This window comes from Megalobrama amblycephala, linkage group LG5, assembly GCF_018812025.1.
Source record: "Megalobrama amblycephala isolate DHTTF-2021 linkage group LG5, ASM1881202v1, whole genome shotgun sequence".
In the NCBI taxonomy this organism is placed as follows: Eukaryota; Metazoa; Chordata; class Actinopteri; order Cypriniformes; family Xenocyprididae; genus Megalobrama; species Megalobrama amblycephala.
In genome coordinates, this window is record NC_063048.1 from 38,258,287 (window position 1) to 38,280,423 (window position 22,137).

At 36.8% G+C, this 22,137-nt stretch overlaps 1 protein-coding gene across 1 annotated transcript in view; it reads right to left on the bottom strand.

The window, feature by feature from the left end:
• sntg2 (syntrophin, gamma 2) overlaps positions 1–22,137 on the bottom strand; it is a 103,382-nt gene that overhangs the window by 3,003 nt on the left and 78,242 nt on the right. Inside the window, exon 15 of the mRNA XM_048192215.1 lies at positions 5,101–5,193. Coding sequence (XP_048048172.1) covers positions 5,101–5,193 — 93 coding nt within the window. The remainder of the gene's footprint in view (positions 1–5,100; positions 5,194–22,137) is intronic.

Here is a 22,137-nt window from a genome sequence, read left to right on the forward strand (position 1 = left end):
TTTCTTTCTTGAGCAGCAAATCATCATATTAGAATGATTTCTGAAGGATCATGTGACACTGAAGACTGGATTAATGATGCTGAAAATTCAGCTTTGATCACAGGAATAAATTATATTTTACTATATATTCACATAGAAAACAGCTATTTTAAATTGGAAAAATATTTCAAAATTTTTACTGTATTTTTGATCAAATAAATGCAGCCATGCTGAGCATAAATGAGAGAAATCTTACCGACCCCAAACTTTTTGCACCTTAAGGTTACACCATCTAAGCTTATTTAACACACACACAAAAATTAATTTTACTCATATATTGAAAAATCTTCAAAGTCACTGTCTGTATAAACTGCATTTTAAATGCAATTTTTAATCATTCTGAATAACTTCAGATCATAAGATCTGGACAGTGTCATGTCATTGACCCGAACACTGAATGATGATTTATTCATGCCGAAGGAGGAATGTTCATTCGTTTTGCTGATATTCGTCCACACATGAAGATTTATCTAGTCAATAAAGTTGACTGTTTTTCTGTTCTTTCTTCATTCTTGGCACAACAACAAAGCTGCAATAATGACTATTGTGTCTTGTGTTGTGTGTGAGGGTGTGTGTGTTTTACACCAAGACCATCTGCTCTTCTGATACTGCTAATTAAACATTCAGAAAAGACCTAAAGACCTTCATGTTAAGACAACATACAAGCCAATGGAAAAATAAAAAAATCTGAATAATGATCTGTGCCAGTTATTTGATTTCAACCTGAGATTTCAATATAATTAAGACGTTTATAAGTTATATGTTCTTATATGGACTCTTATATGGATGATTGAATGTAAAAAATAATAACTGAATATAATGAACTCTCATTACAAAAGAAGCAAAGTTTGATGCCTGACACGAGCCCTTGAAATGAAGACTGAAACCACTTATATTACGGGTAGTTGAACTGGTTTGACGTCATCAGGCGCTGTGAAGACTGAAGACAATCACGTTTAACACACTTGTCACTGCTGTGCAAATCACAGACTGCTATTCTAACCAAGAACAATACATGCCAAATTTAGACGGCACAATTTAATTCGCCTGTCAGCCTTGAAATCAGCCATGTTACTCTATTCAGAGCGGTTCTGCATGAATCACGAATCATTTCATTAACCATTACCTTCTGAACTCTTCATTTCAAGAATTAATATAATTGAGTCGTAATTTGGGAAACTAGTTCTATAAAAGGGTACATGAGGATGAGGATGTCAAAGTAAAATTCATATTTGTATTTTTTATGAAATGGTCTGATCAAACGGATGTGTGTATTTTGATCAAAACCAGTGTTATATTAGAATCACTGAGATACTGTTTTTATTAATATTAATATAAATAAAAATGTTTATATAGTAATTGTTAGGATTTTTCCCCCAATCGGCCAGACGGTGGCGCTACAGCGATAAAAAATACGAAATCTCTCATAACTCTTAAACCGTTAGTCGCAGACTCAAGTGTAAACAGTGCAGAAAGTGCGAAATTTCGATTCACATCTGTGACGGGATGTCAAAACGTTCAAAGTGTGTGTGGCCACTTTCACTAAAACGGCTATCACTCTTGAACGAAATTAGATAATTTCACCAAACTTGGTACACCCATGTACGGGCTCATTCTGCGATTCCCTGAAAAAGGATGTGGTGACTGGCCACTTGGTGGCACAATACAATAAAAAAATAAAAAAAAAAGCAGGAAAATGGCTATAGCTACACAACAGTCAGTCCGATTGACTTGAAAATTGGCATGCAGTGTCTTTTTCCAAGGTGCCATGATTGTCTATGATTTATGCTTTCCTGTAACTCAGTGGTTAGAGCATTGCACTAGCAATGCCAAGGTCATGGGTTCGATCCCAGGGATTGTACATACTCAGATACAAATGTATAGTATAATGCAATGTAAGTCGCTTTGGATAAAAGTGTCTGCCAAATGCATAAATGCAAATGTAAATGTCTATGAGGACACTGGCATATCTCAAAAAATATGGCTGTCATCGACCAATGAATTTTGAGCACCTATCAGACAAGCTTAATGGAGGCCGATTGGAAAGTAAATTCAGCTGTGTAAATGATTGTATATTATGCAGTTTTTCACACATACACACAATATTCATACCATATAATTGAACTCCTCATTCTTAACCACTTTGCCTCAAGAACCACTCCTGTCAATCAAACTGTTAATTAAATATTTGAGAATATTTAAAAAACCTACTTTTGTGAACTCGTCCAAGATTTTTTCGTTCAACCTCAATAAAACCAATGCAGTACAAATCTCCAGACTCTGTAGCGCAATAATTATCAAAAAAAAAAAATAAAAAAAAAATTACCCTTTGAATAGCTATAAAAGGGTCATTTAGAAAATGAGCGTGGCCAAATATACCCAAACACCTATAAATCCTAAATGAAAATTCTAAACTTAATGAAATTTGGTGATCACATGCGACATAGGATTCTAAACAAGCATGCAGACTTTTATGGCGATTGGACCATAGGTGGCGCTATAACTGTTAAAAAGCTTTAAAAATTATATATTTCTTTAGTAAATTACCTGTACTGGCTATAATGGTCTTTTCATCTATGATTGAGATAGTTATAGTCTTGCTAAAGAAAACAGCACCTTAAAGCGCTGCAGCTACATTTATTATTTTGCTTTTAGTTATTTTAGTACATTAAGTTAAACTAAATTAAAATTAGAAATGTTATGTTTTTTTTATATATTTATTTTTTCAATTAATGTGTATTTTATTTCAAGCAACAAAACCATTTTTTTTAATGGTTTTCAGTTTTACTTCCAATTTTTGTTAAATGGTCATGAAACCCCAGAACACACAGCAAAATCCCCAGAGTTAAATCAGCTCTGCTCAGATAACATATGGTCCCTCTCTATATAGTGTTAAAGTAACACTGAAGCAGAGTTAAAGTTAATGAGATGATTAAGTGATTAAGTTATGATTGAGCATTAATGATGAACACCTGCTGTTAACAAGCATAATCACTGAAGAGAAACACAAGAACTACAAAGGACTTCCAGCCACAGCCTTAGATGAAATCAACTGAAGATGAAAGACATTAAATCTCTCAAGATCTGATTAAACAACTCCACAAACAGCATATTATTTCATTAACTTTAACTCTGCTTCAGTGATATTTCAACACTATGTAGAGAGGGACCATATGTTCTCTGAGCAGAGTTGATTTAATTCTGGGGATTTTGCTGTGCACATTTTTTGAGCTTTGAACAGATATGTATAGGCTGCACATCATTGAAAACACTAAAGGTAATTAATTTGATTTGAAAGTTGATATTAGTTATTTTTGCATTTTTCAGAGCAATTTCTGTCTTACGGTTTGAAAAGCAAAGTCGGAGCAACGTCACAAAATCTGACGTCATTGTGTACTAACGTCAAGATCCGGAGTGCTGGTTGGCTTCAGTATGGGCTGGTCGAACATGCTGACATCAACAGTTTCTGTGTTTATTCATGAGATAAAGCTCATTCAATCCAATCACTGCGCTGCAGTATGCATAAGATTATAACCGCGGTATTATGCATGAGGAAGTATCACTTCTCTTGCCTCTGTTGTCATTCAGAGACATATCGTAGGTGTTCGTTTCCTCAGTGCTACAACAAAAATGCGTTTTCCTGCGAAGACGTTTGGGTGCATACGGTTTGTTTTGCTGTTATCTACCAGCACAAATGGAAAATAAGTTCGCATGAGATCCCATTACAGCAGAGAATTCAAATGTCACAAACTGTTCATTCACCTCTGCGTTCAAACACGCAAGCCGTATGTATGTTTCCCTCAGCATAGCGGCACATGAGTGTTGTTTGTATTTTGCCTGTAATGCGCTCAGAACTGGAGCTTGAATACGAACACATCAAAAATACAATTGTTACAAGCGGAGCGCGCATATGATCGGACAACACTGGCCACATAAAGTATCTGTGTTTAAAGTTTTTATAGACATATTTCACGGATTCTCCTGCACCGAACATGAACCAGCACGGTGTATGCACTATGCACACATATTTCATCAAGTCTTCTTCAAATGAAATATATGTGCAGACGCTGCAGTGGTGTGAACGTGATGACACGATTATTCTAATAGACAAAAGACTGATTTAGATTGAAAATTCAAAGACAAATGGAGAATTCTTTCTGTGTTAAATTAAGTGTTGTTTATCATGAGACTGCAGTGCTCATAAACGTAATCAAAGTATTATAAGCCTATTTAAATATGCTTTTGCATTTCTCCCTCGTGCTTGGGAGTTTGTTGTCATTCTCTCCGTGCTCATATATTAATATTCATTATTCTGTATAATGAGTGTGTTGTATGTCTGTGTTTTATTGGTTGTTCTCCCCCCTCTTCTCCCCCTCTACACTCCCACTTTTCCAGAGCTTTACCTGCTCATTTTCACAGAGTTTTTAAGCTTTGAGGTGTGAACGACCAGGGTAAAACAGGGGGGTTTCATGACCCTTTAACAATATTAACACTGAATCAAAGAGAATTCATCAGATCCATTGAGACTGTGCTGCCGTTTTTCCCTCCAAAATGATGTCGCTTGGATGGATGATGATGATGTCACTGTGGAACCGGCTTTTGTTATTTAAAGGGATTTTACAGACTAAAGGGATGATTCTGAAGACACTGGAAAACCCTGTTAACTGATCACCAATTAAAAGAATATTCACAAGAAAACAACATTTTGGCTAGAAAAAGGAATAAAACAAAAATAAATCAATAAATAAAAATCCATTAATAAATCTGAAATATAAATAAATACAATTAATAAATAAATATAAATATAAATAAATAAAATAAAATAAAATAAAATGGGAAGATTCCTTAATAAACAGCCAGTAGTGTATAGCAGGGATGACCTGACCTATTTACTCTAATAAGAGTAAAGCAGCTTAGGAAGGAGCGGAACAGTAATTACCTGAAATACTGAGTGCAATATAAAGGCAGTTTATTCTGAGTTTACTCCTGTCAGGATTCAGCTGTGAGTCTCTGCTCAGAAAGCCAATAAGCAGCAAACACAGCAAGGTTTCATTTCCTTACCTTTGAAACGCTCTCGGAGCAGGAGAAGCCCGACTCAAAGTCGACTGTGAAGCACAGGATCTTCCCTTGACTGCTGCACATGTAGCTCTTCGACTGCAGAGGAAGAACAATAGGAATATTTACACAGGACCCTCACGAAAGCTCACGAGCCCATTGTTTGCTGTAAACACTGTAAAACAGCAGACCCAACATTCATATTTAAATGGCTGAACATTCTCAACAGTCCTCATCTCACATGATTCATATTCCCGGGAATAAGACAGGTACGGCTCAGTTGCCATGGAAACGGCTGTCCAACACTGCACTTTTAATACAGAGAAGAAACTAAGATAGAAGAACTTGTCTAATAATCAATTTTCTGAAGGGAAAATGTCGATGTCCAGTCCAGTAATCATGCGGTCTGATACCATGGTGCTGCCACAGTTTAGTTAAAGTCAGGTAACATTGGCTGAAAAAAAATCTTTTAGTTAATGGACTGACCGAGAGGAAGTATAGATCTCTGCAGCGCCTGAAGGGCTTCTGTAAATGTGTCTGATAACCTCAGTCTCTGTGTTTTGTTCCACGAAGTTTGTGATTCTAATCAATGTGATTATAGAGACGCATCGGTATTCACGACACAATGACCCTCACAATCACATTACAGTGGTCTGAGCTGACGCAGAGCGCCTGAAGATCGCTGGATTGAGTACTTCAGTGGCTGGAAAGAATTCAGTGGCTTTAAACACGGGTCATCAAATCAGATTTCAGAAAAAATGAAAAATAAAATAAAAAATGAATAAACATGTATTTTAAAAGTAGCATTACTAAAATATTTAAATTAATAAAAAATTTAAATAAAATAATAAAATAAAAAAATGACTAGAATAAAATACAATAAAATAGATAACCATGTTTATTAAAATTAATATTAATAAAAAGTTTAAATATTTAAATTAATAAACATTAATTAAAAATAAAAAAAATAAATAAAAAAAATGACTAAATATAAAATAAATTAATAAACATTTATTTAAAATTAGCATTAATAAAACATTTAAATAATTAAATGGAAAAAAAAAATGACTAAAAATAAAATAAAAAAATAATGTGTTTTAAAATTAGCATTATTAAAATATTTAAATTAATAAAAAATAAAATAAAAAATGACTAAAAATAAAATAATCATGTATTTTAAAATTAGTATTACTAAAATATTTAAATTCATAAAAATTAATAAAAATATAAAATACAATAAAATAAATGGATAAACATGTTTTTTTTAAAGTAATATTAAAATATTTAAATTAACATGAATTAAATATAAAAACAAAATAAAAAATAAAAATGACAATAAAAAATAAATGAATAAAGTATTTAAATATTTAAATTCATAAAAATGAATAAAAAAATACAAACTGACTAAAAATAAAATAAATGAATAAACATGTATTTTAAAATTAGTATTAATAAAAAATTTACATGAATAAAAATTTATTAAAAACAATAAATTAAAATCTATTCATATCTATTCAAATTGCCAATTTTCAGCAATTTACACTTGTCTATTGCATTCTCATAGCTCAAACAGTAGAGCAATGTGCTAGCAATGCCAAGGTCATGGGATCAATTCCCAGAATTCCCAGGATGCAAGTCACTTTGGAAAAATGCCTGTCAAATGGATAAATGTAAATGTAAAATGAATGATTAATTAACTGATTAAATGTTTACAAACTCAAAACATATCACAAATACAAAATACTAAACTATTGTCAATCATAGAACATTATTTTTATTCCAGCATGCACATTTGTCCTATATTTATAATTTAGAAGCAATATTAAATGAACAACTGATTAATAATAATCCACACCCAAAATTAAAATGCAAAGGCAGTTAAAATCACAGCCGAGTCTCAGATCTGCAACAGTCTGTTCCGTCTGCTTTGCATTTTCAAATCAAATCCTCAAAAAAAGAGGAAACATTTGTAGCTAAATATGCATGAAATGTAACAGTAATATTCGCAGTATTACAGTGAGAGGCTCTTGAAATCAATTAGACACGAGGAGCAGAGCGAGTTTTTGTGGACGCCGGCAGTGACATTTGATTCTGCAACATCATCAAGCAATCTGTTGAGCCAGAGAAGAAGCCATTAAAGTTCGTCAACACAGCCCTGACTAATAAGGAAGGAGCATTGGAATTATTTGCAGCAGCCGTGCCAGGATTTCTCTTGGGTCCTTATTATTTTGTGCATTAAACTCTTCCATACAGCTGACAGAATTATGAGATCTAATTGAGCCCAACACACTGACCTCTTGAGTGGAGGATGAACTTGAAAACCACAGGATGTACTTCTCAAAACTTCTGGAAAGTTTCTACTCAATTCAGACGTCCTGTTACCTTTCTGTTGCTGTTTCGACTCAAGCTCATGATCTTCATTCATCATAGGACGCATCTGCTGGAACCGAAGAGGCCGTTTACTCGCAGCACAGATGTGCTGTCGCATTTTAAGAGGCGCATGAAATTCAGCTGCCAGAGAAAGCAAACGCCACCGAAGCGGATTTGCAGTGCTTACTGTCGCCTCGCGTAAGCGTCGGCTGTCACATGTAAAGCACAGACTACACGCCGCTAATTGGAGAGCTTCTCCAGAGGGATCTGAAAAACACATAGTGAGGTTTGTCGAGGATTTCCTTGTCAAGCCGAGCGAAGAGAAACTCACAACGGCACGGTGCGAATGCGGCAAATTTCTTCTCTGCGGTCCGTCAGAACACATGCAGGCATTAGAATAACGGTCAAACATGCAACGCTACACTGTTCTTCATACAACCCTTCCTAAACTAAAAAGAGACAGCCTGACAGACATGTGTTGTGATTGTTGATCTAATGAACTGCAACAGATGCATCTCCAAAACATCTGGACAAACATTAAAAAACACAATAATATTTGGGTGATTTATGTTTAAGTTATGCTGCATCTCATGGAAATCCAAGCATACTCTACGCAAGTATGTAAAGCCAAACACTTCTGTCTATGAAAGCTCTATTCCATGCATCACTGCATTTTGAAGTTGCACTTCAACATACATTAGCATAAACGGTCTTCTTTTACAATCAGTTTTCTATTTCAGGTGAACTACTGTCATGCAGCTTGAAGAGAATCTTGCAGAGAAATGCAATTAAAGGATTAGTTCACTTCAGAATTTAAATTTCCTGATAATTTACTCACCCCCATGTCATCTAAGATGTTTATGTCTTTCTTTCTTCAGTCGAAAAGAAATGAAGGTTTTTGAGGAAAACATTCCAGGATTTTTCTCCATATAGTGGACTTCAACAGTTACCAACAGGGTTGAAGGTCCAAATGTCAGTTTCAGTGCAGCTTTAAAGAGCTCTACATGATCCCAGATGAGGAATAAGAGTCTTATCTAGAAAAACAATCGCTCATTTAAAAAAAAAAAAAAAAAAAAAAAAAAAAAAAAGTGATATACTTTTTAATCACAAATGCTCATCTTGCATTAGCCCTGCGATGTGCCACACATTACGTAATCATGTTGGAATCCCTTATTCCTCATCTGGGATCATGTAGAGCTCTTTGAAGCTCCACTGAAACTGTAATTTGGACCTTCAACCGTTTGGAGGCCAGTGAAGTCCACTATATGGAGAAAAATCCTGGAATGTTTTCCCTCAAAAACCTTCATTTCTTTTCAACTGAAGAAAGAAAGACAAACATCTTAGATGACATGGGTGTGATTAAATTATCAGGAAATTTTAATTCTGAAGTAAACTAATTGTTTAACACTCTGGAGTCTGGAAACGCGCCGGCGCATTTTGTTGGATTTTTTTCACATAGCAGCAAAATCAACTTAAAATACTCTGTCATTTTTTGTCATAGAGACAGAAGTAATACATCAATTAAAACTATAGAATGTCTTCTTTTATTTGTATACACTCAGTGTAAAAACAAAATGTTGTGTTTTTTGCAAAATAAAGAAAACTAACATAATGTGTGATCTGTCATCTCCCTCTGAAGGAAGTCCAATCTGATAGTTCTCAGAAAATGAAACTGTAACTTAGTGAATACTGATCACAAAAAAATGAGACATATGTCTAAATAAACATTGAAATGTCAGGTTTTACATCATGTAAGTCAAACCATATTCAGACGCAAATTCTGAGGCAAAACATTCAACAGAGCGAGCGCCCGCATCAGCTCGGAAAAATGCATCAAGCTTGGTCAGTTTCATGTAGGCTACTTTTCATCGTTTTGAGATGCGGTGAAGAATAATTCTAAAAGGATTTACCTCAGTGGAAGAGCTGGTTTCACTTTCATTTCGAGGATCAACTAGATCAAGCCAATGATTGTGAAAGGTAAGTTTTTTTATTCTTTACTTCTTTATTCTATTCTAAATTGCACATTAACTTTAGGCTCTATAATATAACAAATATAATATATGAAATGGCATAGAGGTAATATGAATGTTTAGACACTTTGCATCACAGAAATCGATTATATTTTAAAGTATATTAAAATAGAAAAACATTATTTTAAATTGTAATAATATTTCACAGTATTGCTGTTTTTTTTTCCCTGTATTTTTGATCAAATAAATGCAGGCTTGATGAGCATGAGACTTCTTTCAAAAACATTATAAACAGTAATGGTACTGTAATTTAAAATATAGGCCTATACAAAAATTTCTTCACATGATGTGCAATAATGTGTGCATGCATAAGATCACAAAAATCATGTTCTCTGTTAAGAGTAGATATTATATTAACATTAATACAATAGCTGATATGATCCTGTTATCAGCATGCTCACAGAGGGTTTTTTTCTTTTATCTCACAGATTTGAGAATCATAGTGACCAGATATTGGTCCACACTGGACTGCATGCATATGATACTGAGATCACTGACTGGAAGCAGTAAAGTTTTTTGTTTCCTTCTTTTTTTTCCCCCCCTCCATTGCAGAAACACCAAATGCCAGGTATGTGATATTCACATATGTCTTTGAACAGGATTTATTTCCAGGTATACCTGTGAACTCAAAATGTATCTTTGACTTACAGTATCTCACAAAAGTGAGTACACACCTCACATTTCAGCAACCATTTTATTATATGTTCTCAAGGGACAATGCTATAGAAATGAAAATTGGACATACTTTAGAGTAGACAATGTGCTGCTTGTATAGCAGTACAGATTTACTGTCCTCTGAAAATAACTCAACATACAGCCATTATTGTCTAAATAACTGGCAACAAAAGTGAGTACACCCTAAGTGAACATGTCAAAACTCTGTCCAAAGTATGTGTCCTCTTCCACTTCTCCATAATGACATCACGGAGCTGCTGGATGTTAGACACATGGCGCTTCTCCACTTTCCGCTTGAGGATGTCCCACAGGTGCTCAATAGGGTTCAGGTCTGGAGATATACTTGGCCACTCCATCACCTTCACCTTCAGTTTCCTCAGCAAGGCAGTTGTCATCTTGGCGGTGTGTTTGGGGTCATTGTCATGCCGTTCAGCCCAGTTTCTGAAGGGATGGCATCATGTTCTGCTTCAGAATGTCACAGTACATGTTGGAATCCATGTTTCCCTCAATGAAGCAGAGCTCCCCAGTCCCAGTAGCACTCATGCAGCCCCAGGCCATGATGCTACCACCACCATGCTTGACTGTAGGCAAGACACAATCTTCTTGGTACTCCTCACCAGGGCATCGCCACACATGTTGGACACCATCAAACAAGTTTATCTTAGTCTCATCAGACCATAGGACATGGTTCCAGTAATTCATGCTCTTGGACAGGTTGTCTTCAGCAAACTGTTTGCAGGCTTTTTTGTGAGCCAGCTTCAGGAGAGGCTTCCTTCTTGGACGATATCCATGCAAACCGACTTGTTGCAGTGTGCGGCGTATGGTCTGAGCACCGACAAGCTGACCTTCCGCTTCTGCTACCTCTAAAGCAATGCTAGCAGCACTCATGCATCTGTTTTTTGAAACCAGCTTCTGCATCTGACGCACAGCGCGAGGACTCAACTTCTTTGATTCAACTTCTTTGGCCTGTTCAGAGTGGAACCCGTCTCGGAAAACCTCTCTCTATGACCCTGGCCACTGTGCTGTAACTCAGTTTCATGGTGTTACTGATCTTCTTATAGCCTAGGCTGTCTTTGTGGAGAGCAACAATTCTAATTCTCAAATCCTCAGAGTGTTCTTTGCCATGAGGTGCCATGTTGAACATCCAGTGATCAGTATGAGAAGACTGTACTCAAAGCACCAAATTTTAACTGTTCTAATACAAGAGCCACACATTTGTATGGTCCTGTCATGCAGACAAAAACATGAACATGATGAACAGGACATGTGGCTTTGCATGGTTAAACAACATATCACTTAGGGTGTACTCACTTTTGTTGCCAGCTATTTTGACAATAATGGCTGTATGTTGAGTTATTTTCAGAGGACAGTAAATCTATACTCCTATACAAGCAGCACATGGACTACTCTAAAATATATCCAAGTTTCTATAGTATTGTCCTTTGAGAAGATATACTAAAATGGTTGCTGAAATGTGAGGGGTGTATTCACTTTTGTGAGATACTGTATATCCTTAACTGTATTTTAAATAATCTTCAAACAAAAAATGATATACGTCTTTTGTCATTGCATTCTTTCTTAGTTCACTCAGTCACATTCCTGAGCTAATGGCTCATTATGTGGCTCATTAGGGGCAGGGTCGTAATCTCTTCAGGTGTGAATCACAGCATTATTCATGAAGATTCACAGCTCTTCGCATACGGGCTCCCTAAACAAAAAGTGTCTGAGAAATTTAAAATCAATATATAGTTTTTTGTGTCCGAGTAGGCAGGATCATTTCCACATCATTTTGAAACAAAAACTGTAGGCTAAAATATACAATTCCCAAAAGTCTTTCATTTATTATGCATTTTGAGGCCATATTTCAGTGACTTATACGTAGTACGTAATAAAACGGCATATACGTAATACTCTCAAAAATACAAACGTACATACTTGTTGCTCACAAATTATTGTAGCCTAGTTTGTGCTGAATACAGTGTAATGAGACTTTTGTCATTAATATGTTTATAAACAACTGAAAAAAGCACAAATGTCAGGGCATGTCAAAACTACTCAAATCAACCTCAGAATCCAGAGGGTTAAAGGGGCTGTATGTAGAATTCAGAAAACCTTGTTATTAGCGACACCGGTGGCCGTTAAGGGAACTGCAGCAGCAACTTACTGCTCGTGCTCACGTTACGTATGTGATTCAAGGCCCGATGTACTCACAGCGAAGTTCTTTTTCATTCTTCTTCACTTAGAAGTAAAAACAAGTTGTAAATACCTTTGCAGTGATATACTGTTAAAGGGATAGTTCATCCAAAAATGGTTTCAAAATATCCCATAATTTACTCATGCTCAAGCCATCTTAGTGTATATGACTATCTTCTTTCAGTCAAACACAATCAGAGTTATATTAAAAAATATTCTGGTTCTTCCAAGCTTTATAATGGCAATAAATAGCAACGGATATTAAAGCCCAAATAAGCGCATCCATCCATCATAAAAGTAATCCATATGGCTCCTGAAGGTTAATAAAGGTCTTCTGAAGAGAAGGCAATCCATTTTCTTTAAGAGAAATATCCATAACTTATAACTTAATAGATTAGAATCACTAGCTTCCGGTAACGTCCGTCTGCGCGTTCACAAGAAGAATCGAGTTCCAGCGTATAATGTAGGATGTAGGCATAGTGTAAGCTCAGGTGAGAGTTGACGCCTCTCACATTTCAAACAAATAGGACTAGGGAACAAATTCAAGCTCCTCCGACATTTCTCTTTAAAAATTCTCGTTTTAGACTTCTAATTTGTGACCAGTGTTTTGTTTTGCTCTATCCTCTGCACTTCTGCATTCATTAATACGTCATGCTTCAGGTCAGAGGTTCACTCTTGCGTCCAGAATCGACTCACGTACGGAAGCCAGTGATTCTAGTTTATAAAGTTATAAGTATGGATTTTTTTTTTTTTACAAAAACGCATCGCTTCACTTCAGAAGGCCTTTATTAACCCCCTGGGATTTATGGGATAATTTTCATTTTTGGGTGAACTAACCCTTTAATGAACATCCCGACGCCGTCCACACTGCTGAGAGTGACGTTTTGATGAATATGTAAATATGCTCTGCACGAGCCACAACATCTGGACAAACAAAGGCCCACTGATTTTTATGGGTTGCTGTTTTTCATTACACTGTTTATACAAGTAAATAACTGTTAATGGCTCTATAACGGACAGTAGCATTAACTGCCTTCAATCTTCAGTTTTTGTGTGTTTGCAAAGCGTCGGCCAATTGTGTCTGTTTTTATACACTTGTGTAAAAAATGTTTATGGCCCAAGAAAATCTAGCTGTCTGGAGAACAAACCTCTAATCAACCACTAATTGAAATTCTCCATCACCCTTAGTGGAATCCCAAAGGACAACGTATCACATCAGCAGATATTTGTTCATTCTTTATGTGAAAAAGCACTTGCCACACTAGAGGTTCAGCATTCAGCCCGTCTCAAACATCCAAGAGAAACACGTCTGGATAATCTGAGATCATGCTCACAAATGCAGAATGAATTTATCAATTCCTCTGAAGTGGCTCTGAAGGCTGATGTGCACCAAAGCTCATGGAGTGTTAATGCTGCTCTTTAAAACACTCATCCATCTCTCAGTGATGTGAATCCATCCCATCATCCTAAATGAGAACTGGACAATCAAGGTCTAATTGATCAAGTACAATAACATGAGTGGTGCGATGCGGAAAACAAACCGCTGGATCTGCAACTATCGTTCACGAACTATTAAAAGTCACTTTCATCTTACTTAGTCATGTTTGTTTAGATAAGCAACACTAGTGTCAGGGATCTCAACAAATAAAGCACAAACATTCTCATCAGGCAATATTAAAGACTTTAATATTAAAGACCATTACCCACCAATAATCGCAATAAGCTCCATGTTCTGCTACTTTTGATAAGAAACAAAGTGTCATCTTTCAAATTCTGTTCCATTTTATTATGAAATTCACACAATAAATGCTGTTTTGACGCTCTTTAATGTGGCTTAACAGATTGACGCTCTTTAATGTGGCCTAAGACATTTCCGCGGGAGCACGAGTGAATGCAATTATTCCTTCCTCTTTAAACTAGTTACAGAATAAAAATGAATGAACATCTGAAGGTATGTTGAAAGATATAGTACAACTTACTGAGACATGTATAATATCTTGTGTAATCTCTCAATCAGTGTTTCAACTGCAGAAAGATGTCAATAAAACATATTAATATGTCATGTAGCATTACATTTACCTCAGGCAAGTCATACAGTGTCCACAGCATGTTAGTAACTCTTTCTTAACTCTTTCACTAAATATATGCACTATATTAGCCTATATATTCATTATATTCTACTTGTTAGTGATGTCTTGATTATTTAATGCATGTTTAAATAAATCTGTCATGAAAATGACAGCCACTGTGTAAATTATTATATTTCAACAACAAATTGGAGTAAAAACACAATTTTATGATTAGATTTAGAAGTTAATACAAAAACTGCTGTATGTGCAGTTTACATGTTTGCATACAATTTGTTATTTGTGTGTTTATTATTATATCTAAAAATAAATAGCAACTATATTTAGGCTAATACTTTGGTCTCTGTTGTTAACCTTTAGTTTTCTCCGCCTGCTGTACCGAACCCATACTGAACCGTGACTTCAAAACTGTGGTACGTACTGAACCATTATTTTTGTGTAATTTTTTACGTCTCTAATATACATGCATTTAGTGCATTTATTCCCGGTCACCATTATTAAACAGCGTTGCGACATCTAGTGAGAAGCATTTCAATTCGACACACACCTCTCGTTTACAAACTACAAATCACTCGATGATTAAACTAGTTTTAAATCAGATGAAACAGCCTCAACATTCCCAACAAGACTGATGAGGAAAACAGGAGAAATGTGCCATGAATGAAGACAGAAGGCTTTTAAATCCCAAAATCACCACACTAACACACAAACATTTACCATGAATAAACTGCAGTAAATTACCATGGTTTGTGGAAATGTGGAATATTTATATTGAAAACTATGTTATAGCCATTTATATTGCAATATATTTATTAGGTGAGTAGGGGAATATATAATTCATGTTTTGTTAAGGTGTATTTTACCTGTGTTTAGGTGTTTTTATAGACCTATAACATATCATAATATAATATCATTTGACAGTGGTAGTAAGTAGCCATGTATGGTTTTACCTGTGGTTACCAAGTCTCACTGTGATGATATTTTCATTTAAGCCTAATAATTAATAAAATAATTTTTACCAATAAGGAAAAGTGTTAAATGAACGTAAAGAGTTGTGAGAAAATAGGATGTGTGTCAGGTCTTAAAGTGACAGCAGCCTAATAAACCTGCTGCTGTCTGTCATTAATATTAATCAAAGAACAAAAGACAAAGAGAAAATCACTGAATAACTTTTGTAGCTTTAATAAGGATTAATCTATATTCAATTTATAATTTATGCAGTGGAGACTTGAAGTGTTTGATTATTCGGTTTTTCTATATATTTACCTGTTAGACCTGCCTGAAAATCTTAAAGCACTGTTTATAAGGTTACATCAAAAGCAACACCTTTTTGCCAGTAGTGTTGAGCCCCGATATATTAAAGGCACAGCTAAATTTGACATTTATTACAATAGATTTATGTGAAGATGGTTTTAAGTTCACTTGAATTAAAAGTTGTTACATTTTGTTTAAAGCATATTAAATATTAAAAAATATATATATTTCAATTGCTTTCAATTATACCGTAATGTTGAATGGCCAAAATTAGTAGCTAAAATTGAGAAGAAAAAAAAATTAAAAAAAATCACTTTAATAGAGACATCAGGATCTGTGATACTGGCCTTGATTCATAGTGCTTTGTAAAAAGATGCTATTAGACAAATATTTAAAATATACCATCTTTATGTTGTTTCTACATTATTTTGGAGATTCAGTATGAAAGTACTACAATATAAAAATAATTAAAATTGAACCTAACCTTTTTTTTTATAGGTTTTTATATAGGTAATGCAGTGCCAAATATACACCAGCCGTTTTTCATCCCGGCTACAACAGTTTTGACACTGTGAATTAGTAGGAAAATCTCCTTTAATATGCTCTGAAAGAGCGTTACGGTCTTCATTCATATCAAAACTGGATATTTTCAGATTAAGATCTCGCCTTAGGACCAACTATCCATTCATTTAAACAAGATTGCAACTCACTGAACCCGAAGAAGTCGTGATCCTGAACTCCCATTGACTTCCCCACATGAATGCGCCATATAAAATGATTATAAAATCTTTCACACTGCCTCATAAAACTGTCACACTGTCGTCTAATGGTACGTACTGTGCACAACATGAAGAGCTTAGGGGGGTTTGAGCTGGTCGGTGACTATTCTGGATGGACAGTGGCAGATAATCAGTGCCGTATTTCCTGCGCATTACAGACTGAAGGTCTCCTGCAAAGCCACGTGGATGAATCTGGGAGCTTTGCATGTTGCCCTTTCTGTATCTCAGCATTGCAGTGATTGAAATTGTTTCTGACAGCTTCGTTCCTTTGTATTATTTATAAATGTCTGGTTAAGGGTACAAAATAATACAGCTCGTGGGCTCAGGGCTGCTTTCTGACCCTCTGCTTTTCAGAAAACGGGAGAAAATGCACCAAGTGTTTTGCTTCCAAAAACCTTGAATAGACATTTACTACAACCCTGAGATAAAATAAACATGATGGATTTAGTGCAAAATGTTTTAAATGACCAAATCACAGGGTCCTCTACTAAGTAATAGCTACAAAAAATAATAATTAAAAAAATATACTTTTCATAAAATTCTTATTTCATAATAACCTTTTAATTCAATTCAATGCAGCAACTTCTAAAAGGATGGAATTATGAATGAATCACACAGAATTGCCAGTGTTTCATGAATAAGACCAATTCTGTGCAATTTTCTGAAATATAGTCAACATGAAAAGTACTTGCAGTTCTTAATAAAAGAGGGTATTCAATCAAAAAAATGTTGAAATGAAAACATGAAAAGTCTGCTGTAAAAGAGTCTAAACCAATCAATCAAGTTGTGAAGGCGCAGACACAATCACTCCACAAGAAAAACTATGACCTTGATTTAGCTAGTTATGTGTTGGAAAAAAATGTCATAAATTACACATTTGAACATAAAGAAGACATGTATACACAATTTATTTCCAGTGTATAGCTCAAACAGTAAAGCATAATCTATGCAACATCAATATCATGGGTTCGATTCTCAGGGAATGCATGAACCGAAAGTGTTCAATGCAATGGATAGTCTGCACAGTAGTGAACTTGGACCCCGAGTCTGCACAGTAGTGAACTTGGACCCCGAGTCTGCACAGTAGTGAACTCAGAACACGAGTCTGCGCAGTAGTGAACTCAAAACCAGAGTCTGTGCAGTAGTGAACTCAGAACCAGAGTCTGCGCAGTAGTGAACACAGAACCAGAGTCTGCACAGTAGTGAACTCAAATCCCGAGTCTGCTCAAAACCAGAGTCTGCACAGTAGTGAACTCGGAACCAGAGTCTGTGCAATAGTGAACTCAGAACCAGAGTCTGTGCAGTAGTGAACTCAGAACCAGAGTCTGCGCAGTAGTGAACTCAAACCCCTAGTCTGCGCAGTAGTGAACTCGGAACCCGAGTCTGTGCAATAGTGAACACAGAACGAAAGTCTGCACAGTAGTGAACTCAAAACCTGAGTCTGCTCAAAACCAGAGTCTGCGCAGTAGTGAACTCAGAACCAGAGTCTGTGCAGTAGTGAACTCAGAACCAGAGTCTGTGCAGTAGTGAGCTCAAAACCCAAGTCTGCGCAGTAGTGGACTCAAAACCTGAGTCTGCACAATAGTGAACTCGGAACCCGAGTCAGTGCAGTAGTGAACTCGGAACCAGAGTCTGTGCGATAGTGAACTCAGAACAAGAGTCTGCACAGTAGTGAACACAGAACGAGAGTCTGCACAGTAGTGAACTCAAAACCTGAGTCTGCTCAAAACCAGAGTCTGCGCAGTAGTGAACTCAGAACCAGAGTCTGTGCAGTAGTGAGCTCAAAACCCAAGTCTGCGCAGTAGTGGACTCAAAACATGAGTCTGCACAATAGTGAACTCGGAACCCGAGTCAGTGCAGTAGTGAACTCGGAACCAGAGTCTGTGCGATAGTGAACTCAGAACAAGAGTCTGCACAGTAGTGAACTCAAAACCAGAGTCTGCGCAGTAGTGAACTCGCAACCCGAGTCAGTGCAGTAGTGAACTCGGAACCAGAGTCTATGCGATAGTGAACTCAGAACCAGAGTCTGCGCAGTAGTGAACTCAAACCCTGAGTCTGCGCAGTAGTGAACTCGCAACCTGAGTCAGTGCAGTAGTGAACTCAAAACCCAAGTCTGCACAGTAGTGAACTCAAAACCCGAGTCTGCGCAGTAGTGAACTCAAAACTCAAGTCTGCACAGTAGTGAACTCAAAACCCGAGTCTGCGCAGTAGTGAACTCGGAACCCGAGTCAGTGCAGTAGTGAACTCGGAACCAGAGTCTGCATAGTAGTGAACTCAGAACCAGATTCTGCGCAGTAGTGAACTCGGAACCTGAGTCAGTGCAGTAGTGAACTCAAAACCAGATTCTGCGCAGTAGTGAACTCGCAACCCGAGTCAGTGCAGTAGTGAACTCGGAACCAGAGTCTATGCGATAGTGAACTCAGAACCAGAGTCTGCGCAGTAGTGAACTCAAACCCTGAGTCTGCGCAGTAGTGAACTCGCAACCTGAGTCAGTGCAGTAGTGAACTCAAAACCCAAGTCTGCACAGTAGTGAACTCAAAACCCAAGTCTGCACAGTAGTGAACTCAAAACCCGAGTCTGCGTAGTAGTGAACTCAAAACCCAAGTCTGCACAGTAGTGAACTCAAAACCCGAGTCTGCGCAGTAGTGAACTCGGAACCCGAGTCAGTGCAGTAGTGAACTCGGAACCCGAGTCAGTGCAGTAGTGAACTCAGAACCAGATTCTGCGCAGTAGTGAACTCGGAACCTGAGTCAGTGCAGTAGTGAACTCAAAACTAGATTCTGCGCATTAGTGGACTTGGAACCCGAGTCAGTGCAGTAGCGAACTTGGAACCCAAGTCAGTGCAGTAGTGAACTTGGAACCAGAGTCTGCATAGTAGTGAACTCGCAACCCGAGTCAGTGCAGTAGTGAACTCAAAACCCAAGTCTGCACAGTAGTGAACTCAAAACCCGAGTCTGCGCAGTAGTGAACTCAAAACTCAAGTCTGCACAGTAGTGAACTCAAAACCCGAGTCTGCGCAGTAGTGAACTCGGAACCCGAGTCAGTGCAGTAGTGAACTCGGAACCAGAGTCTGCATAGTAGTGAACTCAGAACCAGATTCTGCGCAGTAGTGAACTCGGAACCTGAGTCAGTGCAGTAGTGAACTCAAAACCAGATTCTGCGCAGTAGTGAACTCGCAACCCGAGTCAGTGCAGTAGTGAACTCGGAACCAGAGTCTATGCGATAGTGAACTCAGAACCAGAGTCTGCGCAGTAGTGAACTCAAACCCTGAGTCTGCGCAGTAGTGAACTCGCAACCTGAGTCAGTGCAGTAGTGAACTCAAAACCCAAGTCTGCACAGTAGTGAACTCAAAACCCAAGTCTGCACAGTAGTGAACTCAAAACCCGAGTCTGCGTAGTAGTGAACTCAAAACTCAAGTCTGCACAGTAGTGAACTCAAAACCCGAGTCTGCGCAGTAGTGAACTCGGAACCCGAGTCAGTGCAGTAGTGAACTCGGAACCCGAGTCAGTGCAGTAGTGAACTCAGAACCAGATTCTGCGCAGTAGTGAACTCGGAACCTGAGTCAGTGCAGTAGTGAACTCAAAACTAGATTCTGCGCATTAGTGGACTTGGAACCCGAGTCAGTGCAGTAGCGAACTTGGAACCCAAGTCAGTGCAGTAGTGAACTTGGAACCAGAGTCTGCATAGTAGTGAACTCGCAACCCGAGTCAGTGCAGTAGTGAACTCAAAACCCAAGTCTGCACAGTAGTGAACTTGGAACCAGAGTCTGCGCAGTAGTGAATTTGGAACCCAAGTCTGCGCCGTAGTAAACTAGGAACAGGAGTCTTTGAAGCAGTGAACTCGGAACCCGAGTCTGTGAAGTAGTGAGCGTAGTGATCCTTAATATCACAATCCAATCGCAAGCAGATCGGTTAGTACAGTTTACTGCAGAACAACCCATTATGTTGGTGTGAAATAAACAGTTATGGAAAATGTAGAAATTAAAGTTATAGATCCAATTGCCTCCCGAAGATCCTGCAAAAGTCTGCTGGCGCCTCAGCTGTCAATCTTGACATCACACTGCAGTTTTTATAGCATAAAATAACTAACTAAAACCAAACTTATTTAAAAAAAAAAAAAAAAAAATCGAACACTTGAACTTACATCAGCGTGATAAAAACTACATATAAAGACCGTCTTTGGAAAAAATATATTTGAAGTGTAATTTAATTGTTTAGTTTGTCTCACATCCCATTAGATTACATGGAGAGGGTGGGGTTTATGACCTATACTGAGACCAACCACCTGGGGTGATCACCTTGGCTTTACTTTTCAGGACTTGTGCAGCACACGTGGTTTAGAGCAATGCAGCAATTCAGTCTGAAACCTGCAACCAGGATTGCCAGGTTTTCACAACAAAACCCGCCCAATTGCTTCTCAAAACTAGCCCAAAACTAGCCCAATCACGTTTCAGGGGAGGTCCCATGGTAAAAATTGCGTTTAGGGGGGAAAAATCTGTGTTTTTGGCAGGGTTCCCTGGTAAAATTTGCATCCCAGCTAAATATCATGTTATTTGGGGTCGCTTCAACCCGCGGATATTAAAAACAACCCGCTGCAACAGTGTAAAAGTAGCCCAATTCCACGGGAAAATCGCAGACTTGGCAACACTGCCTGCAACACGTATTTATTTGCCAGCAAACAGCCAAAATAAAAGCTCTAAGCAGGGTTATTATAGTTGACTAAATCTAAAGCCATAAAAAATTGTTACTTACAAAAAAATAAAACGTATTTTATTTATTTCTCATTTTATTTTAAAATTAATAAAACTACATAGACATAAAAAATACAAAAAATAACAACACCACACAACAAAACTTCTTTAATTACAAAATTACTAAAATGAAAATGGAAAATATAACTGAAATTTGAAATCAATAAAAACTATAATAGTGACACTAAAATATAACTGGCTCCATGGTTTAATGTTTGAAAATTAGAAGAAATGTCAGAAATTAAGACAATATTATTGTAATTTCTAGCTGTATTATAAAATATAATTATATTTATTAAATACTATTTTTTTACAATAGTATTATTACAATATATTTGCAATATATATTACAATATACTTTGTTTATTATTTGTATTTAATAACAATAAACAATTCTTATAATTTTATAGCCATATTGAATTGATCAAAAACAGACAAACAAACAAATGTGGCCTCAAAAAAAAGATTTTTTTTAAAAACTCTATTCACTTAATGGTGAACATCCAAATTAGTTTTCCCCAAATTGTTCAGCCCTAAAAGGATAGTTCACACACACAAAAGTCTTCAGAGTAAAAAGTAATTTTTCAGCTTTCAGCTATTTTCAACTATAATTCCCAACAAAATCACCTCAATCATTCTAGAATTCAATTCAATAGACTGCATATTGCAGAAAAACAAAATATCGCAATGGCAAGTTTTCTCCAATACTGTGCAGCCCAACCACAAAGGTCAAACTCATCACGTCACCCATCGCGAGCTGTAATTTCGGTGTGAATTTCATGTGAAAGTGAGCATCACGCTGGTCTACTCCCTCTATGAGCGCTTTCAGTGAGCGACGCTCACAAAGAAATATATCACAGACCGTCTCATTCATGTCGTGCCTTTCAAGGACACGAAAAGGCCAT